The following is a 25,085-nucleotide window of genomic DNA, read 5'->3' on the forward strand; positions in this document are numbered from 1 at the left end:
AATTTATTTTTCATAGTCCTAGAGGCTGGAAGTCTGAGATGAAGGTGCCAACGTGGTCAGGTTCTGATGCGGGCCCTCTTCCAGGCCACGGGCAGAGGGCTTATTGGATCCTAACATGGCAGAAAGAGGGTGAGCACCCTCTGGCCTCCTTCAATAGGGCACTAATGAATCCCATTCACAGGGGTGCCACCCTCATGACTTAATTATCTCCCAAAGGCCCTACCTCCAAATGCCATGACATTGGGGGTTAGATTTCAGCCTATGGATTTTGGGGCAATACAAACATTCAGTTCATAATACATACTAACCTACTATTTCTCCTGGGAGGTTTTGTTGTTGTTATTTTGTTTTTTTTGTTTGTTTGGTTTTGGTTTTTTTAGCCTAAACATGTATGCTAGCAACTTATTTAACTGTCATTTGATTTTTTTTAACATTTCTGCTAGAAAGAGAATATTTGGTTTGTTGAGGTTAGGCAGAGAGGATGGTTATATAACCCATTACTCTTTAAGTATCTAAGTATCTATGTATCTATCTGTCTATCTATCTATCATCTCTCTTTCTATCTATGAAGTTCCTATTCTTCTTTGAACTAGTGATAACATCTTACTGGTTTCCTCATTGATTACTGAATTAAATAAAATCCTTAACATATATTCATTTTATATCTGTATCAGAGTCATGATTATATCTCCCTTAACAATGATCTTTTAACAACTGCAACTAAGAACACATTTTCTTTTCTTTTCTTTTTTAAAATTTTATTTATTTATTTATTTATTTATTTATTTAATTTATGGCTGTGTTGGGTCTTCGTTTCTGTGCGAGGGCTCTCTCTAGTTGTGGCAAGCGGGGGCCACGCTTCATCGCGGTGCACAGGCCTCTCACTATCGCGGCCTCTCTTGTTGCGGGGCACAGGCTCCAGACGCGCAGGCTCAGTAATTGTGGCTCACGGGCCCAGTTGCTCCGTGGCATGTGGGATCTTCCCAGACCAGGGCTCGAACCCGTGTCCCCTGCATCAGCAGGCAGATTCTCAACCACTGCGCCACCAGGGAAGCCCCAAGAACACATTTTCTATACTGATAAAAAGGAGAGGAAATTAAAAAAAAAAACCTACACCCACTAAAAAATGGTCAAGTCCATGTTTTTTCTTCAAGTGTCAAAAAATATGTTGCCCTGCATTCCTGACTTACTCCGAGTTAAAAGACAAGGTCATAGCTATTACCAGGAAAGCTGTAACAACATTTTTGTTGGTTTGCTTTTAAATTCAGTATTCACGTATGAATTATGTCACATTATAATCTGTAGATGTCTAGTAAATTTAAGATGTACAGTTCAAATCTCTTAATATAAACATGAAACCATAAGCAACCAGGGGGCATGCAGACGCTGTTTATTGAACAATGGGGTGCACATTTAGTTGGCGATCCTGTAGTTCACGTGGATTTCTGGTTTCACGTCACAGACGATGCTCAAAAGCTGGTTGATCACACTTTCCATGGACTTGTTGTAGCTTCCATTCAGTTCTTTTATCTTCTCTAGCGTTTGCGCTTCTATTTCTTCCGAGATATTACTCTGAGAGCCCATTATCTGCCAAAATAAAACAGACAATTCGCTACACTATACATCATATTAAAATTCAGTTGTTTTGTAAGAGTAGCATCGACATATTTACACTACTGAATGTAAAATAGATAGCTAGTGGGAAGCAGCCGCATAGCACAGGGAGATCAGCTCGGTGCCTTGTGACCACCTAGAGGGGTGGGGTAGGGAGGGTGGGAGGGAGGCGCAAGAGGGAGGGGATATGGGGACATATGTATGCATACGGCTGATTCACTTTGGTGTACAACAGAAACTAACACAGTATTGTGAAGCAATTATACTCCAATAAAGATCTATTAAAAAATTTAATTGTTTTGTAAGTTAAATTCATTTTGGCTTGTTTGTCATTTACATTATGCATTATTTTTCCAGAATTTTTTCAGAGAATGGGTAAGATCACCAGTGCTATGAGTGGGATGGATACACTTTTCTAAAAGAATATTATCTGCAAAAAAAATTCAAACCTGAATCACTATGCTGTACACCTGAAACTATATTGTAAACAAACTACTAAAAAAAAAGGAAGCTGACCACAACAGGTGACTTCTACTTCTAAATTGACCTTCGCACAATGCAAATTGAATGCAAGTTCACAATCATTATACCATGCTCAGAAATTTTTTCATGTATTGATATTTATAATAGTTTCCATTGAGTTCCTGTATCTTACTTATTGCTTACTTTCTGTATTAAAAGTCTGGAAAATAAAGTTGAAAGACATCATTAAACCCATTTTGCTGGTCTTTAAAGAGCAAATACCTGGTTTGTCAATTTTTAAAATACATTATCTGAACTCATTAAATCTGTTTATTTTTTTTAGAAAGATACAGCCACAGTATGCTCAATAAGATACTTTCACATGCACAGGTGTATCTTTTTTTAGGTATTAGATATAATCTTGAAAATTTTGGTATAAATTGGGATATACAGACATTTGCTCCCTAATTTTTATGGCTAGAGTTACAATTTTTTGATGGTGTGAAAGTGATACAAATTCAGTAGAAACTGTACTTTGAATTTTGATCTTTTCCTGGGCTAGTGATATTCTATACGATACTCTCTTGTGTTGCTGAGCAGTGGCGACCACAGCTCCCAGTGAGCCCAGCGATCTCAAGGGTCAACAACCCTTATACTCACAGCCATTCTGTACCCGAACAACCATTTGGTTTTTCACTTTCGGTACACTATTCAATCAATTACATGAGATATTCACTTTATTACAAGGTCAGCTGTGTTAGATGACTTTGCCTAACTGTACGTTAATGACAGTGTTCCAATCACATTTAAGGCAGGCTGGGCTAAGCTATGATATGGGTGGATTAGGTGTATTCAATGCATTTTCGACTTTGATAGTTTCAACCTACCATGGGTTTATCAGGAGGTAACCCCACCATAAGCTGAGGAAGATCTGTACTTGTCCATTTAGTTCCATTGTAATTTTAGACTCTGTTTAACTTATCTTTCTGATTGGTCTTTCATGGGCAGTGATTCCCAGTATTTCCCAGTACCTCCTCTATCTCTTAGCCTCTCTGTCAAGTAATGATATGACTGAAATATAATTTTACCAGGGGAGTTACCAATTTAAAGGGATTCTTCAGAGAAACCCTTTGTAAGGTTATCCTTTGCTAAAGCAAACAGACAACTCTTAATTTTATCTCTGTTGTAAACTCAGCCTTTCTTGAACAGGACATGGCGGAGGCAACACAGCTGGTTTTTGTTTGTTTGTTTTTCTCTTCCATGAGTGTTTATGGAAAGTATGCATTTAATTTAGTCCAAGAGACCTCACTAATGATTGATTTTTTACTTCAAGGTAAAGAAGGCTATTCTAAATTCTAGAATCCACATGATCTTTCTGGGTGCCAAACTTGAAATCAAATGTAATTGAGGCGATCAGATGCAAGTTCTTTTCTGTTTATAGTCCAGGCAATCGGGGCTTCCTAGTTCAAAGAAAATCATTTTGAGGTGCTATAGCTTCTAAGACATCAAATAACTTTTATAAAACAACATTTTGATGAGTGAGTATACAAGAAGCACAGACATGTGGATGAAAATTCCCTTGCTACAAAGATATGAAAAATAGAAGAGAACTACTTACCAAAATAGTTCTACCAAAATAAAATTTTTCCTCTAAATCCAATATTGGATTTTTTTTTTTTGAGTTTGTTAGAGTCTACCAAACTCAAAAAAAAAAAAAAAAAATTATGTTTCTAAATTCAATGTCTTAAGCGGTGAAAAATTTAAAAGACACACAGTTATGAAACCATTATCTACTTTTCTTTGGAGTAGTGTTAAAAATAGTTATTATTAGGCTAAAAGTTACTGCAACTGTCTTGAAGGACTTTGGAAAAGTTCATCTCAACCTTAGGCTCTTTATTTTTTATTGGAGTGTATTTGCTTTACAATGTTGTGTTAGTGTCCACTGTACAACAAAATGAATCAGCTATATGTATACATATATGCCTTCCCTCTTAAACCTCCCTCCCACCACCCCTATCCCACCCATCTAGGTCATCACAGAGCCCCGGGCTGAGCTCCCTGTGCTATACAGCAGGTTCCCACTAGCTATTTATTTTACACCTGTTAGTGTATATATGTCAATGCTACTCTCTCAACCTTAAGCTCTTTATTTTTTAAATGGGGATAACATCACCCATTTGATGGGATCATTTTAAAAAGTCATCCAGATTCATGAGTGCAAAGTGGTGCTGTCCAACAGAAAGGTAATAGCCCCAAAGTGAGCCATGTAAGTAATTTTAAATTTTCTAGAGTTGTATTTAAAAAATTGGTAAAATTAACTTGAATAATATTTTTATTTCACCCAATATAATCATACTATTATTTTAATATACAGTGTAATATTATTGCATTATTGTTTGTCATACTAAGTCTTTGTAATCTGGTATGTATTTTACATTTATAGAATGTCTTAATTTGGACTAGCTACATTTCAAGTGCTTGGTAGCTACATGAGAATTACCATCATTTTTGACAGTGCAGGTCTAGGGCAGCAGATGACAGCCACTAGTATTAGTTATATTCTTAAGGTGCTTTGTTAAGGCAACATGATAATTTTCTGAAGATATTTATTATGAAGACGGTGTTTAGCACAGAAGCTTAGCACTGAGCAAGTAATCAGTAAATGTTAGTAATGATTATTATGATTTCTCACTGTGTTGCTTGTACTTTAAAATTTGTATAATCCATCTTAAACTTTCAGAAACATTGGAATACCCTTGTCAATAACCCATACTCCTATGTCTCATCCTGCATAATTATATCACATTATTTCTGAGTTTATTTGATCTGCAATAATTTGAGTTTCTGCATTGTGTCCTAGAAGGTACGATACCGTGACTCACCATACACCACTTTAAATGGTCTTCCTTGGGAAGAATTTCATTTGTATCTGAAGACAGTGTTGCTTTAAGCCATGTAGGAGTTTAAATGAATGAATGTAAGCCCCACAAAGGGAGGGATAAGTGTCATCTCGTCCACTGATGAGTTATAACTGCCTCAAACATTGCCAGTCACATAGTAGATGCTCAATACATATTTGTTGAACAGAATAGAATGACCAGATCACCAGGTGTTACAGAGAACTTATTACCTGTTCTACTGCTCTTCTTGGCCAAAGCCTGCTGCTTGAATATTTGGGACACTGTATAAATTAGAAGTTGATAATTAAGTGACACGTAATGGTACATTTGGTCAAAGGGTACAATTTAAAGACTTCTCTATGTGTATTTTCAAACCTTCAGTGTTGAGACTGATGTGTATAGCTTTACAGCTTAATGACCGATGGTGTTGGTGAAATCTTTCAGCATTCAATAAATTTCTTTTTAAGTTGTTTACATGTTCCAGTTTAAGGTCAATCAGAGGTTCAGATCCCACACACAGTTTTGCATTCTCAATTTGTGGTTGCTTCAAGGAAACAAAAATGTGTTCATGATATGAATTTAGGAAGAAAGATTAAAGACAAAAATCTTCAATATGCCCAGAGCAACCATTTTCAGGTCTTTGGTTTAGATGAATGGTGCATCTAACTTTTACTTGCATTAACAGTAGATTTAATTTTTCCACTGTAGTAGTCCAGAATTCTTTTTATCTTCTTCGGTAGAAGATGTTATTTTGTAGGACTTTTCCAAAGTTCTACAGGATGGTTGCAGTAACTCCATCACTATAGTTTTGTCTTTTTGAGACTATCATATAAATGGAATCATACAGTATATACTTCGTATCCAATATAAATGGAATCATACAGTATATACTTCGTATCCAATATAAATGGAATCATACAGTATATACTTCGTATCCAATATAAATGGAATCATACAGTATATACTTCGTATCCAATATAAATGGAATCATACAGTATATACTTCGTATCCAATATAAATGGAATCATACAGTATAAATGATGGCCTTCTCTCACTCAGCATAGCACCTTTTTTAGAGTCACCCAAGCTGTTGCATATATTTTTAGTTTGGTCTTTTTCATTGCTGAGTGGTATGAAATTCTAGCAAGGGATAAAGTGAAACAAGGAATAAGTAAATAAGCAAGGGATCAGTAAATCTTTGTTATAAAAATATTCGTTAATATACAGCCCACATTGGGATGCTCGCTTCTATTGACAAGTCAGGGGAGTTGGAAAAACCCAGACATTAACAAGAGCTAAAAAGCAACCAAAAAAGTAGCATCAAGGAGCAACACCCACAGCAGGCAGAAAACTGGTTTCTTGGGTCTCCTCCCAGACCTCCCACATGCCCTGGGTTAACGATGATGAGCTTTAACGGGAATAGCGCTGTGTCTGACATATGGAGGTCATGCCAGGAAAGAAGATCTATGCTCATGGTTGACAATATGCTTGAGGTAGCAGAGGTCTAAACATGCTGACCTTTTTATGGAAGCTTTTGATCAACTAGCTGTAAGATTGGCTTAGAGCTCTAATTATGAGAGTAATGAGGAATTTTAATTATTCTCCGACGCAGAGAACAAATATCCTGAACCAGATTTACATTTTAGGAGATTCTTCTGGAGAAATAATATTTCAAGAGATTAAACCCAGCCACTTTCTAAAGTGATAGTCAGTTTTGTAATTACTTAAAAATGCATATGTTAGGAATATCCAACACAGGATCAAAAGAGCTGATTGGTGTGAAGAATGATTATTTTTTCAGGTCCTAATATGGCATGGCTATGACAGAACTCAAGAGGAAAGATAAAGGCATGGAAGAGATGTTTAGTTATTCATTCTTACTGGATACTTATTGGATACTTACTGTGGAGCAGACTCCATACCAATGTCAAGGAAAGCAACAGAGAACAAAACAAAGAACCTGCATTTTGGTGTTTATAGTCCAGAAGGAAAGATAAACAATAAACAAAATATGTAAATATATAATATATCCAGTAGTGATAAATGCTATGACTACAATGGGTACTTACTTTCTTTTTTTATGAGAGAAACAGTTTTAGATAACGTGATCAGGAAGAAGAGCTAACAACTAAACAGAGCTCAAGGAGAGATGAATGTGTGTAAAAGAAGAAGATCCTTGGAATGGATAGAGCATATGCAAAGGCCCTGTGGCAGCAGCCTGTTTCGTTCTTCTGGGGAAAAACAGGGAGACATATGGCAAGAACAGAACAAGTAGGGACAAAAGTAGTAAAAAATGTTACGAATGACCAAAGTAGATATTGTTGTCTATTGCTGAAAAGTCTTCTGGTATTTCCTTATGATTTCCTTTTCAATTAGCTGGCTTCATTCCATAAATCTTTCATGAAAATATAAAGCAATGCTGTTTCCTACCCTAACATTTAAAAAATATCTGCAGTTCAGAGTAAAAGGTTAAGTGCATGACATTTTCAGGGCTGACAGTTTAGAGAGATAGCCAAGGGCCAATCATAGAGGGCATATATGCATGTGTGGACTTGGGACTTTATGATTCCTTTTTCCAAATATCGATAAGAAGAATTTATTTTTGCTGAGTGGTCCACTTTGTCCTAGAAATGGCTTTTTATTTTAAGAAACAGCCCATTGGAAAAGTTTTTCCTACCGTGTAATCCAATTTACCTGATCCCACATGAGCTCTGCACCTACTGCCACTAAAGTCAAAGCTGTAAACAGAGAGATTTACAAACTGCTTGTAGTTCATCTTGCAATGTCAGGCTTCTGCACAGAGCTTTATTTGTATTTTTGCTGAGGCAAAAAGAAAATATATAAACCTTAGTTATGGCACATGGAATTTAAGCCATATTGCAATCAGCTCTGAAAAGTTCATGCGCTTATGTATTTTTTTACTGTAAACTGCAGATATTTTTTAAGTGCTAGTGTAAGAAAAAGCATTTCTTTATATTTTCCTAAAAGATTTGTTGATGAAGGCAGCCAGTTGGAAAGGAAATCATAAGGAAATACCAGAAGACTTTTCAGCAATAGATGGCAACATCTACTTGGGTCATTCCTAAATCTTGAATCCACCAAAGGAAATTTGGCCTAACAAGTTCATTGTAGAACATTGTACAACACTTTTTATTGATTCTATTAGTAAACGTTAACAGACAACAGCAACAAAAATGTTCTCTGATGTTTCTTTCTTTCTAAAGTGTGTTAGTCAATAATCTGTTGTAGTTGTGGCTCGCGGGCTCTAGAGCGCAGGCTCAGTAGTTGTGGCACACGGGCTTTGTTGCTCCGCAGCATGTGGGATCTTCCCGGACCAGGGCTCCAACCGGTGCCCCCTGCATTGGCAGGCCACAACTACTGAAGCCTGTGAGCCTAGAGCCCAAACTCCACAACAAGAGATGCCACCTCAATGTGAAGCCTGCGCACTGCAGTGAAGAGTAGCCCCCGCTCGCCGCAACTACAGAAAGCCCACGTGCAGCAACAAAGATCCAACACAGCCAAAAATAAATGAATAAATAAATAAATTAATTTAAAAAAATAATCTGTTGTAGGAATAATACTTTAACCAATTCCATCCACTTGTATGTTTGAGAATACGATTTTTAATCTACACTGTGTTAGACACTTTCTATGACAAATCAAAAAGCCTTGGAAGTGAACATGTAAAATCAGTACTTCTGTAATGTTTAAGATTTTGCTTGCTATTCAGCCTTGGTTGAACTACATTCGCTCGATCCAGTGTATTTTTCTCTCCTGGTAGTGTGCATGACACCTTATGAGGATTAATATCTTATCATTATTAATGAATATTCATACCTTATAGTCTATGCTGCAAAAAATCAGTGCTGACTTTCTTAGTTACCTTAGCGTGTTTCTGTCGAAATTCCTGATCTCTCTGCATTCTGTACTGGTCAATTTCTGCCATTGCTTCCTCCTTGGCTTGACGCAAACGCTTGGCTTTTCCTGAAAATTAACAGTGGCATAGAAGGAGCGTTATTTCTTTTCAACCCGTCTGGAATTTCCAACTTGATTTTTAAAAATATGGGTGAGGCCTTACATTATTTTTTGATGCTTTTTTTTTTCTAGAATGACATCCTGCATTAAAAAATGATAGATATTGAAAAATTCCTGTTTTTTTCAATTGGATTCTTTAGAACATGGAAATGACAACGTTCTTTCACACCTCCATGTTTCAATAAAATATCTGCCCATTTACTCACAGCAGTACCAGCCAGAGAACAGATTTTAGCTGTCACTGAGTCAAAAAGACATTATTTGGTCAGATTTTCTGTCCTGATTTGCTGCCAGGAATCCTTCAGTCCATACCAACTGGATTCTATTTAATACTGGCAGATCTCCAAATGCACAAACATGCAGCTCAGACTCTATCAAACCAACTAACAATTTTTTAAAGCATTTTATTGGGTTTTTTCCTTGCCATTTGTTGACTCTAGAAAGCCTGATTAAGCCCCAGAGCACATCAAAGTAGATACTTTTTGTAGTAGCTTTCTCTGAGGGGGACTTGAAAGTGATTGTAAAACCAACTGTTTTTAATGGTTAGGAGATTTAGTTAAGTAGCTCTCTTTTCTTTTATTAAGAGCAAAGGTGTAAGCCTTAAGCCAGCAGACAGCAATGCAGATGAAAGTTTCAGACAAACACAAAGCTGTGGAGATCATTAGGTAAGCACATGACTTTTTTTGACAACCAGAGTAAGTTTGGGGGGTTATAGAGTAATAGTCATAGCTGCTAGGCACTCACCATCCACCACCTTCAGATACTAATGCTTTGTGATCATTAAAACTTTAAAGAAATTCTCAACTGTATTAAAATTAATTTGTCTTGGAGTCTATCGTCTTTTTATTTTAGTTAAATGCCTTTATTCTTTTGCCCGTTTAACATAGTTTCTTCTCTCTGATACGGTCTCAAGCTTTTGTTTTTAATTTTTGTCAAGGGTTTGTTATATAGTGTAGACTTTGAACTAAATAAGTGTATTTTCAGACATAGAAAACAAATTTATGGTTACCAAAAGGGAAAGGGGGGAGGAGGGATAAATTAGGAGTTTGAGATTAACATATACACAGTACTATATATAAACGTAAATTAGATAAAATAGGTAACCAACAAGGACTATATAGCATGGGAAACTATATTGAATATTTTGTAATAATCTGTAAGGGAAAATAATCTGAAAAAGAATATATATATATTATATATATGCAGATATATATATATACACAGATATATATAATATACACAGATATATATATATATACACATATATATATAAAAAACAGAATCACTTTGCTGTACACCTGAAACTAACACAATGTTGTAAATCAACTATACTTCAATAAAAATAAAAATAATGAATAAATAAATATGTTCTCATTAAGTAGCATTAAAAAAATCTTAAATTTTTATCTATGTGTCAATCTAGATACAGGCTTTTACGTGGTTTCGTCTTTCTGTACCTTCGTTGTATTTGAGTGTAGATGGTGTCTAAATTTCTCTCCCTGCTGCGTATGAGTTGCTTTGCTAGTCACTGTATATAGATGGGATAAAGAGAGTCACTGAGTTATAAATTGAGATGTGTCTCTTTGAATATGTATTACCCTTGAATGGGACTGAGCTGACCTCATTCAGAACGGAATCTGTCTACATTCTCTGTAAAATCCAAGGTCTCATATAAATTAATGGTCTTCCTATGCTTGAGGCTTAATGGAACATTCACAGCAATGCTTACCTTTTTCCTGCTTAATTAATGCTCCTTACCATTTTGCATATACAGATTTCTTTATTCTCTATAGTTCTAACCATTCTGTGGCAACCAAACACATGCTATCCGCAGAACAATTAGATATGTTGGCAAGGAAAGCTGTTGCTGGATCCCCAGCCCACTTTCTTATCACTGCTCATCATTCACATTAGGACAAAAATATATTTAAGATGTATTAACATTTTCTTAGTTATAATGGGTTGTAGGATACATAATGATGGGTTGTAGGGTACGATTTTATCCAATCAACCACATAAAACATCTTGACTTTCCACCTTAATTGCAAATTATGTAAAATATACTGGTTTCAAAGTCACGACTCTAGCACGTAAAAATAATAATAGAAAGAAGAAAATCTCCGTGCGCCTTGCCGCCGGGAAGAATCCAGTGCTTCACTTAAGAGGCTGCATATTAGCTCCATCACTCAGTGACAAGCTCAGAGTGTGTCTGATCCCCTCCTCATGGCACCAGTCACCTGCTGGTTCTCATTCAATTAAAGAGGAGAGCCACAGGGAAGTCGCTGCTGGCATAGCAATTTTCTGGAAGGACTGGGCAGCTGCCGCCTGTGAGAGCTTGCATATGTTCCACCTGATTTCATCCAGGGCAAGAAACTAGTGCCTCACGCTGGCTGTCTCGCTGGAGGTGAAGCAAAATGCATGCATCAAATCCACTTGTATTAACCTCTAGCTGGCTTCTCTGCCTGTGCGGGAGATTTCCAAATTTTAAAATTACACCTCTTTCGGAAAGACAAATACCATTTGATATCGCTTATATGCAGAATCTAAAAAAAATGATGCAAATGAACTTATTTACAAAATAGAAACACAGTCTTAGAGAATGAACTTATAATTACCAGGGGCAATCGTGTTGGGGTGTCGAGGGATAGATTGGGAGTTTGGGATTGGCATGTACACACTGTTATATTTTAAATAGATAACCAACAAGGACCTACTGTATAGCACAAGACACTCTGCTCAGTACTCTGTAATAACCTAAATGGGAAAAGAATTTGAAAAAAGAATGGATACTTTATGGGTATAACTGAATCACTTTGCTGTACATCTGTAACTAACACATCACTGTTAATCAACTATGCTCCAATATAAAATAAAAATTAAAAAAAATAACGGCATAAAAAATTTACACCTCTTCCTTCTTAAGCATTAAAAAACATGGCTGCTGTGAACCAAAAGGGGTTCATTTTCTTATTTCTCAGTACTTTCTCTATCAAACACAAGGGCGACCCTATGGGACAGTCCAGATTTTAAATACAACAGTCAAATTTTGGTCCCAAATTTCCTCCAGGATCACACAGGCTTATTAGGCTGAATGTACTAATTTTTGTTTTAGAGAATGTGGTGATCTCACGCATCACGATTTTAAGACTTTATTTTATTTTTATTAACCCATTAACTTTAATTAATTAATTAATTTATTTATTTTATTTTTGGCTGTGTTGGGTCTTCGTTTTTTCTGTGCGAGGGCTCTCTCTAGTTGTGGCGAGCAGGGGCCACTCTTCATCGCGGTGCGCGGGCCTCTCACTGTCGTGGCCTCTCTTGTTGCGGAGCACAGGCTCCAGACGCGCAGGCTCAGTAATTGTGGCTCACGGGCCCAGTTGCTCCGCGGCATGTGGGATCTTCCCAGACCAGGGCTCGAACCCGTGTCCCCTGCATTAGCAGGCAGATTCTCAACCACTGCGCCACCAGGGAAGCCCACGCATCACGATTTTAAATACTGCTAAAGCAGGTGCTTCAGGGTGGTGCAGGAAAGGATGGTTTTCATTTATTCATCCATTATTCATTCAATATTTATTGAACACGTACTACTTATTATGCACAGGGCTAGAAACAGAAAAATATATGATATAATCCTTGCCTCTAGCTGACGTACATATGGTGTATTTTTGTTTTCTTGGCTGCGATGCAAGGCATGCAGGATCTTAGTTCCCTAACCAATCAGGGATCCAACCCGCACCCCTTGCATTAGGAGCACAGAGTCTTAACCATTGGATAGCCAGGGAAGTCCCAATATGGTGTATTTTGGAAACAGTACATGCTGCTTCAACGTCCAAGAGGAAAATTAGAAAATGCATAAAATTGTGAAGGATACACAAAATCAACTGTGAAAGCAATGAAACAGAAATCTTGGTTCTATTTGTTTTGTGACAGTTGAAAATGACAACATTTATGGAAACTTCTACTATGAAAATTCTAGAGCCTGTGCTTCCCCTTCATCCCAAGAGTCATGCTGCATCTTCTGGTAACAGAGGAAGTGAAAACTGCAAACAAATAGACCCACACATGTAGAGTAAGGGGCTCAGAAAATGCTGCTAGGGGAGGTCAGGGAAGACTTCTGAGGAGGAAATGTTAAGCTGAATAGACTTATTAGCCAGGACAGAAATGGGAATGAATTGTCTACTTTTGAGATTAGAAAAAATACAAAACAATCTTTTCTGAGATATTTTTGGGAAAACTGGACTACCAGGGAATTCTCTTATTTTTTAAAATTTATTTTATTGAAGTATAGTTGATTTACAATGTTGTGTTAATTTCTGCTGTAGAGCAAAATGATTCAGTTATACATATAGATACATTCCTTTTTTCATATTCTTTTTCATTATGGTTTATCACAGGATACTGAATACAGTTCCCTGTGCTATACAGTAGGACCTTGTGGTTTATCCATCCTATATATGATAGTTTGCATCTGCTAATCCCAAACTCCAAATCCATCCTTCCCCCACCCCTCCTCCCCCTTGGCAACCACAAGTCTGTTCTCCATCTGTGAAGTCACTCATTTTTAGACATTTGGTTTGTCACACAGAAATGTCCTACATTCAACAAGCCATTATTGGGATCTATTCCATAGGATGTTTTGTGGGAGGAAAAGTAGGAGAGAAAGATGTTTGGATTGATTTTTAGGTGATTTGTGGGGAAAGGATTAAGAAATTGGGCAGGTTACACCTGAACTCTATGTGGGGACAGAGGGCAAGGCTCACAGCTGCATCCTGCCTGGCTTCTTGTCTTGAAGAGGCCAAGGGACTGAGTGTCGCAAGACGCTGATGGGTCCTTGAGACACTCTGTTGGTTGTACAGCTAAACTGGTTCTGGAACTCGTTCTGGTGTGAAGACAAGATGCCACTGATCATTTCAGAAGGAAATCAGAATGATACAGTAGGCACTGATACAATAAGATGTTAGAAGCTTTGTAACCTTAAGCCACTTATTTAGAGTTTCTGAACCTGAGTATTCTCATCTATAAAACAGATTTAAGAATCTACTGCAAAGAGTCATTGGAAGGATTTTTAAAATTGTATATGAAGTGATTGTAAGAATATGCAACAATTTCTAATCATTGTTAGGAAAACAGATTCCAATTCCTGGGGGCCTTTTGCTAAGAAGGAAGGCAGCGAGTAAAGCATGAGCTGGAGGAAAGGTCCCTAGGATGTCACCAAAAAAGAAGCCTCTGTAGGCTTCCCTGAGGACACCTACGTGGGGATATCCAGAGGGCAGCTGGACAGACATCTTTGGAATTCAGGAGAAAGGTCTGAAATGGAGACAGAGATTTGCTTGTTAGTCATCTGAGTCTGTGCGTGTACTAGTCCTAGCAGCGGGTTTGCACTGAAATCAACGCCAGGGGACGGGGTGGGGGTGGGGGTGTATGGAATGAGAAGAAAAGAGGGCTAAGGTCTCAACCTAGGGATTGCCAGCATTGGGGGATGAAGAAAGGAAGAGGAGCCTCAAGAGGGTCTGAGAGTAGCCGTCGGAGAAGTAGGGGAAACCAAGAGAGAGGACAGAGCAGTGCAAGGAGGAGGTGGCCAACACATGTTCCACGGAGTGGAAATAAGAGACATTTAACCAACCAATACTCCTGTCTATCTACCATGTCCCCCACTCTTCTAGGTCTGTGGATACAGCAGTGAGAACCACAAACAGACAAAATTTCTGCTCTCGTGGAGCTCTGGATGTAAGAGGGAGAAGCAGAGATAGGAAACAGGCAGTAAGGATACGACCCAGCAGGGGTGATGAGCGCTGTGCTGACGAATCAAGGCGCCTAGGGGACAGAGAGACGGCAGTGGGTGCTGACACAGATAGCGCAAGCCTTTCAGAGGACGGGATACATGAGCAGAGACTTCAAGGAATGAGACAACTAGCCATGCAAATGCCTGAAAGGGAAGAGCATTCCAGGCAGAGGGAACAGCAGAGGCAAAGACCCTGAAGGGGAAGGGTATTTGACCGGTTCAAGGAACAGTAAAAGCATCCGCCTGGCTGGGTCACAGGTCAAAGAGAGCAGAATGGTTGAATATTAGGAAATGATATCAGAGAGGCAGCAGTGGGACCAGGTCACAGAGACCTCATGGGGTTGATAAGGACTTGGATCCCTGAGGTGCTAAAGCCATGAAGGGTTTTTAGCCACACTGTGGCGTTATACTACTTCTGATTTAAAAGGATTTCTTGGGACTTCCCTGGTGGTCCAGTGGTTAAGACTCTAAGCTTCCAATGCAGGGGGCACAGGTTCGATCCCTGGTCAGGGAACTAAGATCTCACATGCTGCGCATATTGACCAGAAAAGAAAAAAGAAAAAAAAATACAAGAAAGGATTTCTTTGGCTAGTGTGGTGAAAACAGGGCTAGGGAGAAACAGGAAGATCGATTTGAAATCTACTGCAATAGGTTAGACAAATGTTAATGATGATTAGAAATAGTAAAGCAGCAGTGGAATTGACAAGAAGTTCTATATACTTTGAAGACAGAGTTGATGGATAAACAGGAGAGACAGATGAGTCAATGCTGGCTCCATCATTTTATTTTGGGGCAGAGTCAAGAGAGCAGTTTAATTGAGATGCCCATTAAACATCTAGTGGTGATGGGGAGAAGGCTGATGTTTATATAAATCTGGAGATCAGGGAAGCAAGTCGGGCTGGAAATATTAAGTTTGGGAATCATCCGCCTGGAGCCAGGATTTAAAGTCATGGAATTAGATGTAATCACTTAGGAAGTATCTGTGGATACAGAAGAGAGCAAGTCCCACCTGGGGCCCCAACTGTAGAGATTGGGAAGATGACAGAAAACCAAGCGTGAGAGCAGGGCTGCGTAGTCTAGTGAGGGAAGAGTTTCAGAGATGAAAGAGGAATTCAGTTGGGATTGACATAGTTAATTAATTGGATTTAGCAACTTTGCTGGTCTTGACAAGGGGGGCTTTGGCAGAGTTGGAGGGACAAAAGTCTGATTAGAGTGGGTTCAGGAGAAAATGGAGTTTAAAAAAATGTAGACATGGGGAATACAGGCAACTTCTTTCAGACGTTTTCACTAACAGAAACAGACTAAGAAGGTAAGGACTCAGGACAGCCAAGTGAATCTGACAATTAGAGGATGTTGGATTGTGTCCTTCAAAATATGTTTACATCTGGTACCTGCGAATGTGACCTTACTTGGAAAGAAGGTCTTTGCAGATGCAATCAAGTTAAAATGAGGTCATGCTGGATTGAGATGGGCCCTACATCTGATGACTGGTATCCTTCTGAGGAGAGGCAGATCTGGAGACAGAAGCATAGGGGCCCAGAGCAGACACACAGGGAAGAAGGCCACGTGATTACAGAGGCAGAGATTAGAAGGACGCAGCTCCAAGCCAAGGAAAGCCAAGGATTGCAGGCAATCAGCAGAAGTTAGGAGAGAGGCACGGGACAGATTCTCCCGGTGGGTCTCCAGGAGGAAGCGACCCCGCCAGCACCTTGTGTCTGGACTTCTGGCCACCAGAACGGAGTTAATACATTTCTGATGTTGTAAGCCACACTCTGTGTGGTGATTGGTTACAGTAGCCCTAGGAAGATAATATAGTGGCTTAGAGAATCAGAGAAACAATGTTAGTTGAGCTTTGGAAACCAAGTCAGATACTTGAGTGTGGTACAAAGAGTAGGTGTACAAATGAAAAAGAAATAGGCATAAACAGAGCAGAGGTCACCTTGATTTGGTATAAACACAAAGTGCACTTGAGGAATGCTTGGCGATTTCTATCTGTTGCTAATAACATTTTTATTCTGCTCTACCACGTAGAAGAAAAAAAGAAAAAAGCTCTCTTGGCTTTGGGGGGTTGTTAATATTATGATATAACCAACCTGGTTTGAAGAATGCTTTTATTTGGCTCACCTACTACAAACATTGGAAAAAGTGAAGTCGCCAAGGAAACAAAGAAGCTCCTCTCTTCTGGTGCCTACCCTCATCTCTCCTTTCATTACTCTACCTCCTTGTAACTACTTTGCTTTTTCTTTTACTTGTTCTTTCCTTGTTAAAAAAAAAATATATATATATATATATATATATATATATATATATAATCTCTCATAAGTAGTTTTGTGTAGATCCTGGACTGAATATAACGAAATGTTATTAAGAGATGAAAATGTTGTGTGGTTATTTTAACATGACCCACTCAAAGAAATGAAAGTCCAATATACTTACAAATACCCCATTAGTCTGTGGACTATAAAGAAAAAGGAAGAATTTACAAGCCTACAAAACATACAAAACAGGGCCATGAATTTTTACTGTAACAATTTTTATTTTATTAGTTCAGTAGAAGTCGTATCTTCATGAATCAGAACACACACTTGCATAGTGAAAATTGATGAAATCAAGGTGCTTGTTTAAATAAACTTGGAATATCTGTATACTGGGAAACAAATAAACAATTTAAAATGTTGAGTTACAAAAATATTGTTGGTAGGCCTCCTAGAGATCCAAACAAATCTGCATTATTGTATTCACTGATGTGTTATCTAAGTAAGAAGTAGAAATATTTAAATTATTTATTTTGCACTAAAGTATAATTCAATGGAGACTTCATCAAAGATGCTGAAGAGGTCAGGGGAACTCAGTTGAACTCAGAATCCTTGTTATTAAGTAGCAGAAGAATACTCATAGCTAATTCTTGTGCAGCCCCTTCTGGGTACCAAGGGGTGTTTTAAGTCCTTTATAAGCATTCGCTCAGTTGATTATGACATCAGCTCCACGAGGTACATACTGTTCCTCCAATTTGAGGCTAAGGGGGCCAAAGCATCAGAATCCTAAGAGACGACCTGCCCAGTGCCACCCAGCCAGTTGGAGGCTCAGCCCACATTGCCTGGTTGCAACCCCTGCGGGTGTGTCCCTTTCCAAGATTGCAGTGGTATACGTGAAATAAATACTGCTCTCATAAAAGGTCATAATTTAAAGTAAAATATCATATTCCAAAGAAACACAAGTCCTTATTCCTCCTGTTGATAATGGTACCTTGAATTTCTATTCTAATTCTGATCAAAGGTGCAGTTCAATTCCCCAAACCTGGGCTCCAGGATAGGTCCCAGTTCTGTTGCAAAAATGTATTTAGTTTGTCTTCGGCCAACACACCCACTTTGATGTTTGATTGATGAACAACTTTTAGGCAAAAGGTATTAACTTCAAGTAAGATTATTTAAAATAGTGTCAACCTAGTGTGATTCCATCTAAATTCAACCAAACAGTGTCTCAAATAAAAATTTAGGTGAGGGCCTTAACTAATAAATACAATGGAATCCATAATCGGTGAATAGAGGCAAATATCTGAGTTCTTCAAATAAAAATTTAGGTAAGGATCTTAACTAATAAATACAGTGGAATCCGTAATCAGTGAATAGAGGCAAATATCTAGAAGCAGACCCAGTCTCCCCCATTATAAGAAAAATTGACCCAGAAGTTGCAGCAGTTGTAAAAAAGAATGAAATTAGACTGTGTATTCTATTCTTCTATTTCATTCTTCTATTGTTATTACTTATAGTAATATGCAATATGTATAGTATAAGTTAAAAACAACGATAACTATTTAGTTTGTACTCTACTGCCTTAGGCATAATTTTCTGATCCTTAAAAAAATTTGGCCATATATGTATTAAATATTTATATAAAATATAATATTTATATTTAATATTATAAACATAATATATAATATAAATATTATATATAATATTTTATTCTTATATATTTTTATATGTTAAGAAATATGAGATATTTATATATTTTAGAAAAGAAAAAACTGAAACTCAGAGATGCTCAATAACTTGTACAAAGAAACATAAGAAAAAGCCAATGTTTTTTCTATTTTGTTACCTCACTTTTTAAGTCTGTTCACTCACCCCCATCCCCGCACTCCCCCTCCCACAAAACAAAACAAAAAGACTCATCTGTCTCAGCAGCTGGTAAGTGGGGACCTGTGATCCTTATACACGGGGCTCCAACCCCTAATCTGTACCCCTTAAGGCAAAACCTTTATTTTTTTAACATTTATTTATACCATCTACTGGATTATGTAACAACTTCACCAGGATCTGAGGCAGCCTCCTTAATGGAATAAATCAATATTTTTGCAACATAATATTAAACATTTCCATCTTATTAATCTTATATTTTTTCTAAAAGGGTTAACATGTAAATTGCTGTTTTTTCCTCTCTCTCTCCCTCCCTCTCTTTCTCCCTTTTAAAGTGAATATTCCCAAGTCTCTTTCTAGCAGAGACTCTATGTGTAAGTTTCTGAGGGACTTTCAAATAAATGGATTTAAGAAAGAGATGGTGATTCTAGACCTTCTACAATGGTGTTCACTATTGTGATCTGTTGGTTCTCATTCTGAATCTCTATTCTGCCTTCGTATGTCAGATTTTCAAATAAATCTCTTTATGGAAAAAAATAAAGTGAAACATATGGGTTTATAAAAATGATGGTTATCTGTACCTCTCATGTCATCTACATTTATGTCACTGGGGAATTCTTTAAGGAAAGGTCTAGGTCTACTCATCAGCATATGTATTAGAGTGGCTTGGAAATGGTGGGTGCCCGATAAGTACTTACTGAATTAAATAAATGAATGAAATAAAACATAGTGAAATATGAGAGAAGCTACAAAATACCAGGTAGCAAAGGTATTATTTTATTTTGCCTTAGCATGCTTAAGAAGTAAGTATGATGCCCAGTTATAGCTGGGCAAGAAAACAGCTTCTATCCAGTGAAAATGGTTCTCAAAGCTCTTTGAGGCAGAGGAGAGACATTCTCTGTAAAATTGAGTGCAGAGGTTGTTGGTTGAAATAACATTTGGAAACATATTTTCCAAAATGTTTTTAAGGTCTGGGTATTTACTATTACTGATTGATATTTGCTTGAATATTTAAGAACAAAGACGAAGAAAAAAAAAAGTACACAAGTACTTTAAGTGACCGGCAAACAAAATGAACATTTTGTATACGAATAATACAGTATGGATTTTCTAGTTCTTACTTCTGAGGAAAGATTGCCCAAGGACAGCATACGTACTTGAGGAAAGGAAAAGAAGTTTGGCTTTTATCTTTATTATGAAATCTGAGCTTCGATTGTTCTGACTGGTTCCCACTTTCAAACAACTTGTATGATTCACAGTACTTCTCTAATGATGTTGAAAAAGGAGAGGTAGTTGGTAAAAATCATTTGGATCCTATAATAATATTGATTCCTTTTTTTTCTTTTTTTGGTTTCTCATTTGTTGTTTACTTATTTTTTATTGAAGTATAGTTGATTTACAATGCTGTGTTAATTTCTGCTGTATTAGCAAAGTGATTCAGTTATACATACATATATATATATACACACATTCTTTTTTAAAATATTCTTTTCCATTATGGTTTATTATAGGATACTGAATATAGTTCTCTGTGCTGTATAGTAGGACCTTGCTGTTTATTGATAACATCAATTCTGTACGTGCTTTATCATTGTTTCGTTTCTTCCATAATGGAAAACAAAGATAACATAATGATCACATCTTAAAATAAGTTGGTCTTCTGTTCTGGATATTTTAAATGTGGTAAAGAAATCTGAATAAAAAATAAGGGAGTTTTCTACACTGTTTCAGCTGGCAGGTCCTGGGCTGCTTTGTTTCCTGTACAAGTACTCTGCATTCATACCATTTTGCCATCCTTGGCATGGTTTCTTATAGAAAAAGAAATGGAGAAGTAGGTAAAGTTTTCTTTTTCATTATCTTTCGCCGTCCTGTTCTCTTCTAGTTCCCCCACATGGGGTCTTTTTCTTTTTTGTTTTTGGTGCCCACCTTGCTGAGTGTTCAGGAAATCAATTTATCTTAAGAAAGGAAAATGATTTTGCCTGCGGTAGAAAACCCCAGGGGACAGAGCAGTGCCTCAGCCCGACTTCCTCTCTCACATTGTAATGTCCTGTGCCTGCATTTCATTCAATACACTGAAACTAGCTTCTGCCAGTATCACCCTATTCCTATCACTCCATGCATCCAACGACTTACATAAGCAACGATTTTAAGACATGATCCCTATCTCGCAGAGCTTTGAATCTAATTGCAGAGACAGGGCATGTGATTAGGGAGAAGGTAAACGACATACCTTGCTATAGATTAAGTCATCATGTGATATGAAATGGGACAGTGGGAAAAACAGAGGTCTTGGCCCCGGGAACCTGAATTTGGGTTGCAGATCTGCAGTCTTAGTTTATTCATTATAAAAATCATGTACGTTTTGTACCATGCAGTTGTTAAGATCGCGGCTGGGTAATCAGACCCCATCCAAATCCAGTCTCTGCCATTTACCCTCTGTGAGACCTTGGGAAAGGGGCATAATTTCTCGAAGCATCACTTTCCCCCTTTTGCAAAATAGATTTGTGTGAGGGGTAAATAAGATAAGCTTTGAGCATGGTGCTTGGATGATATATTCTATTTTTAAAAAATATTATGGCAAATTATGGACTCTCAGTTTCTACATACGTGAAATGGAAATAATAGTAATACCTAATTCATATGGTTGTTGTTGTGAGTATCAAGGAGAACAGGAAGGGGGTTGAGGTTTATTGAGAACATCTTACCTGTTAAGTCAGTAGATGCAGGGCTAAATAGCAAGAATATTAGAAAATGAGAATAAAATGGAAATACTTTTAAAGATTAGAAATTAAAAGCTATCCAGAGAGGGAGGAGAATGAGACATTAACTGTTATGATCACAATTTTATAGAAACAGAAACCGATGCTTACAGAGGTTAAGTCACTTGCTTAAGTTCACTCCCTAGTAAGTAGATTCAATCTGGAAGTTGTCTATCTCTCTCTTTTTTTTTTTTTTTTTCTTGGCCACACTGCACGGCTTGTGGGATCTTAGTTCCCCAACCAGGGATTGAACCCAGCCCTGGCAGTGAAAGCACCAGGTCCTAACCACTGGACAGCCAGGGAATTCCCAGTGGTCTGTCTCTGAACCATGTCACAATATTGAGACACTGAGGCTGGGCAATGTGAAGGAACTTGCAGAGGCAAAGCTTAAGCCTGTGTCTCCATAACTTCAATGTCCATTATCATTTCACTTAGCAGGTGGCCTGTCCAAAAGATCTGAGCTGGCAAAATCCATCCCCACTACAGTGATGGGGGACAGACAACTGGGTAGTTTCTATGAACTGGCCAAGGTCTCCCAGGGAGTGTGGTGGAACCAGGATTTAACCAGAGCCTGCCTGCCCCTGAGATCTGTGCTCATCCTACTGCGCCCCCCTCGTCCCCTTTTGGGACAAAACCCTCACAAATCAGACAGAATGGAGACTTACTCTTCTTAGCTTCCTCGAGCTTGTCCTTGGCCCTTTTCTCTGCCTGGAGGAGCTGGTGGATCCCCTGAGACTGGCTGGTCATGGCGGCGGCTCCAAGTCAGGCGGCTTCTGTGACTCTGGGAAGTGATGGATCTATTTATCCTTAGAGAAATCACCGCATAGCTCAAATTGTTGTGTCAACAGTGAGTTCTAAGCACAGCTGTGGGTTCCAAGATGGCCTGAGTGAGTAGGATAGCTGGGCTCCAAGGAGAGCCCAAGGGTGGAATCCAGAAGAACAAGTTAAGTCAAGGAAGTTGAGAACTTATTTCTGCCAACTTTAGCTCTTTTCTATGAAAGGGGTGTTGCAGCTACTTACAAAGAGCAAGTAAGATGTCTTTAGGGAGATCAGCGTCCCTATCCTTCCTAGGAATACTGACTTATTTACTGATTTTTTTCTTTCAAGTTACAACATCTTTCTTTGTTCTTTGTCCTGGTGGTTCTAGTTTTAGGTCTTTATTTGTTTCTAGTGATTCAATTATCTCCTCAGGACAAATTTATTAACATTTTGGGGAGGAAAGGGGATTTCCTGGGTTTATGATAGACATCTATTCTGTTCTCTCCCTAGGCCTCAGGTGATAGGAAAGAAAAGGATTCTTTGGGGCTTTGTGTTGTTCTGTAGCAGTGCTGTTTGCTAGAGTTCGATCTTAGTACAGTGACTAAATCAGCATTAAGGGAAATATTACTGAAGCTTTTGAGTTTAAATTAAAATCATCTAAACATGCATTTTATGTTAATTGCTTTGTGCTTGCATTGGGGGTTGTCCTAAGACAGTCCGATAAAATCCATCATATTTGATTTGATTCAGTCCACTAGTGATTGGACAAATCGGAACGTTCATCACAGTAGAGGATCATAAAATATCATTCACACATATCTAAGAGTTTTATTTGAAGTGAAAAGTTAATCTTTTGACATATAGCCAAGGCTTTATAATCAGCAGAGTGGAGTGTCATGTACTATTGCTTTCATAAACTACACCTCTGTTGCCTCATCTGTAAATACCAGGTGCAATTTCTTTCAATAGATGAATGAATTTAAAGATAAGTAGAATACATTCTGAGAGCTAAATCTTTTAAGATTTTAGCTTCCTCCTAACAGTTTAAAAATATCTCATCGTCCATACCTGTATCAAAGCGCCAGGTGTACATCATGTGTACAAATCTTTCCAAACAAAAAAAAAAAGGTCTTTTTCACAAGGGCACCTTTCTTTCTTTTTGCATTCATATTTAATCATTTTATAAAATTTAATTTTTATTGCATAATTACAATCCAACTGGGATAAACAGATATGTGAACAAACACAGCTCTTGGTAAACGCAGATTTCAATTGTAAGAGCAGAAGACTGAAGGCGAACTAGAAACTCGTTCATTGGCTTCAAGTTTGGTCTGTCTTAGGCATCAGTTTTAGTACTTTTTTACTAACTGAGAGAATGGAGAGCATCAGTGATTTCAGTGAATGGTTAGGTGGAGGTCATTATAAGAAACTTGCTTTAATCTTATACCAACAGTGTTTATTGACTATCTCCTGAATGCATTGCACCAAATGAGGCCAATTCAGGAGAATCAGATCCTGAATTACAGAGAAAGGGTGATTCTGGAGGGAGATTACAGGAGAGGAATTAGGTAAGAAAGATGATTTTTTTATACTAGCATAGAAAAATACTAAAAGCTTGAAGAGACAGCTATGACTTTGTCATCATTTGAACAAGGTACTTAGCTAGATTCTCACCAGCAAAGGCATCTCTGGTCCACAATAAACACCTTCCTGGCCTGATTCTAAGACTCCTTTCCTGGGTGTTTCATTTTTTTTTTTCATTCAAATCAGTTTGCCCAAATAATATAATATTAATGTGTGTGTGTTTTAAATCAACTTGGAGAACATTTTACTTTCAGAAACTTAGTACAGAAAATATGTATTATGTGAAATACAAAAGGTGTTCAACACCACTTCCTGCCACTAACACAAAGTGATGTCCATCAGTGATTTACATTGGGACTAATTGTAGAAATTCAAGCACTCAGAACTCAGCAATGCCCTGATTGAATTTTGGTCTACAAAGTTCTCAAACACTTATCAGAATCCTGTATGTAAACTCTGATAGCAATAATGATAACTTCTTTTTAAAATTTTTATTGAAGTATAGTTGATTCACAATGTTGTGTTAGTTTCTGCTGTACAGCAAAGTGATTCGGTTATACATATATATATATTCTTTTCCATATTCTTTTCCATTATGGTTTATCACAGGATATTGAATATAGTTCCCTGTGCTATATAGTAGGACTTTGCCGTTTATCCATCCCTTATATAATAGTTTGCATCTGCTAATCCCAAACTCCAAACCCATCTCCCCATTCTTTGGCAACCACAAGTCTGTCCTCTATGTCTGTGATTCTGCTTCATAGAGAAGTTCATTTGTGTCATATTTTAGATTCCACGTATAGGTGATATCATATGGTATTTGTCTTTTCCTTTCTGAGTTACTTCACTTAGTATGATCATCTCTAAGTCCATCTACATTGCTGCAAATGGCATTACTTCATTCTTTATTATGGCTGAGTAATATTCCCTTGTATACACGTACCACATCTTCTTTATCCATTCCTCTGTCTATAGACATTTAGGTAGCTTCCATGTCTTGGCTATTGTAAATAGTGCTGCTATAAACACAGGGGTGGATGTATCTTTTGAA

General features: G+C 37.7%; 1 protein-coding gene across 1 annotated transcript; it reads right to left on the reverse strand.

Annotated features, from left to right (window-relative positions):
• Window positions 1–1,375: 1,375 nt before the first annotated feature.
• On the reverse strand, window positions 1,376–22,469 carry ATP6V1G3 (ATPase H+ transporting V1 subunit G3). The gene is made up of 3 exons (XM_068538572.1): window positions 22,354–22,469; window positions 8,860–8,960; window positions 1,376–1,587 (listed from the first exon to the last, which is right to left on the reverse strand). The coding sequence occupies exons 1-3, from the start codon at window positions 22,433–22,435 to the stop codon at window positions 1,414–1,416; spliced, it is 357 nt and encodes a 118-aa protein (XP_068394673.1). The 5' UTR covers window positions 22,436–22,469; the 3' UTR covers window positions 1,376–1,413.
• Between the last annotated feature and the right edge of the window lie 2,616 nt (window positions 22,470–25,085).

The sequence above is a fragment of the Eschrichtius robustus genome, chromosome 3, assembly GCF_028021215.1.
Source record: "Eschrichtius robustus isolate mEscRob2 chromosome 3, mEscRob2.pri, whole genome shotgun sequence".
Classification (NCBI taxonomy): domain Eukaryota; kingdom Metazoa; phylum Chordata; class Mammalia; order Artiodactyla; family Eschrichtiidae; genus Eschrichtius; species Eschrichtius robustus.

Coding starts and splice junctions, on each gene's coding strand:
- ATP6V1G3 (XM_068538572.1), bottom strand. CDS start 22,435: ATGACCAGCCAGTCTCAGGGGATCCACCAGCTCCTCCAGGCAGAGAAA. Junction 8,961..22,353: donor GCTCGAGGAAGCTAAGAAGA/GTAAGTCTCCAT, acceptor GTTAATTTTCAG/GAAAAGCCAAGCGTTTGCGT. Junction 1,588..8,859: donor TTCGACAGAAACACGCTAAG/GTAACTAAGAAA, acceptor TTATTTTGGCAG/ATAATGGGCTCTCAGAGTAA.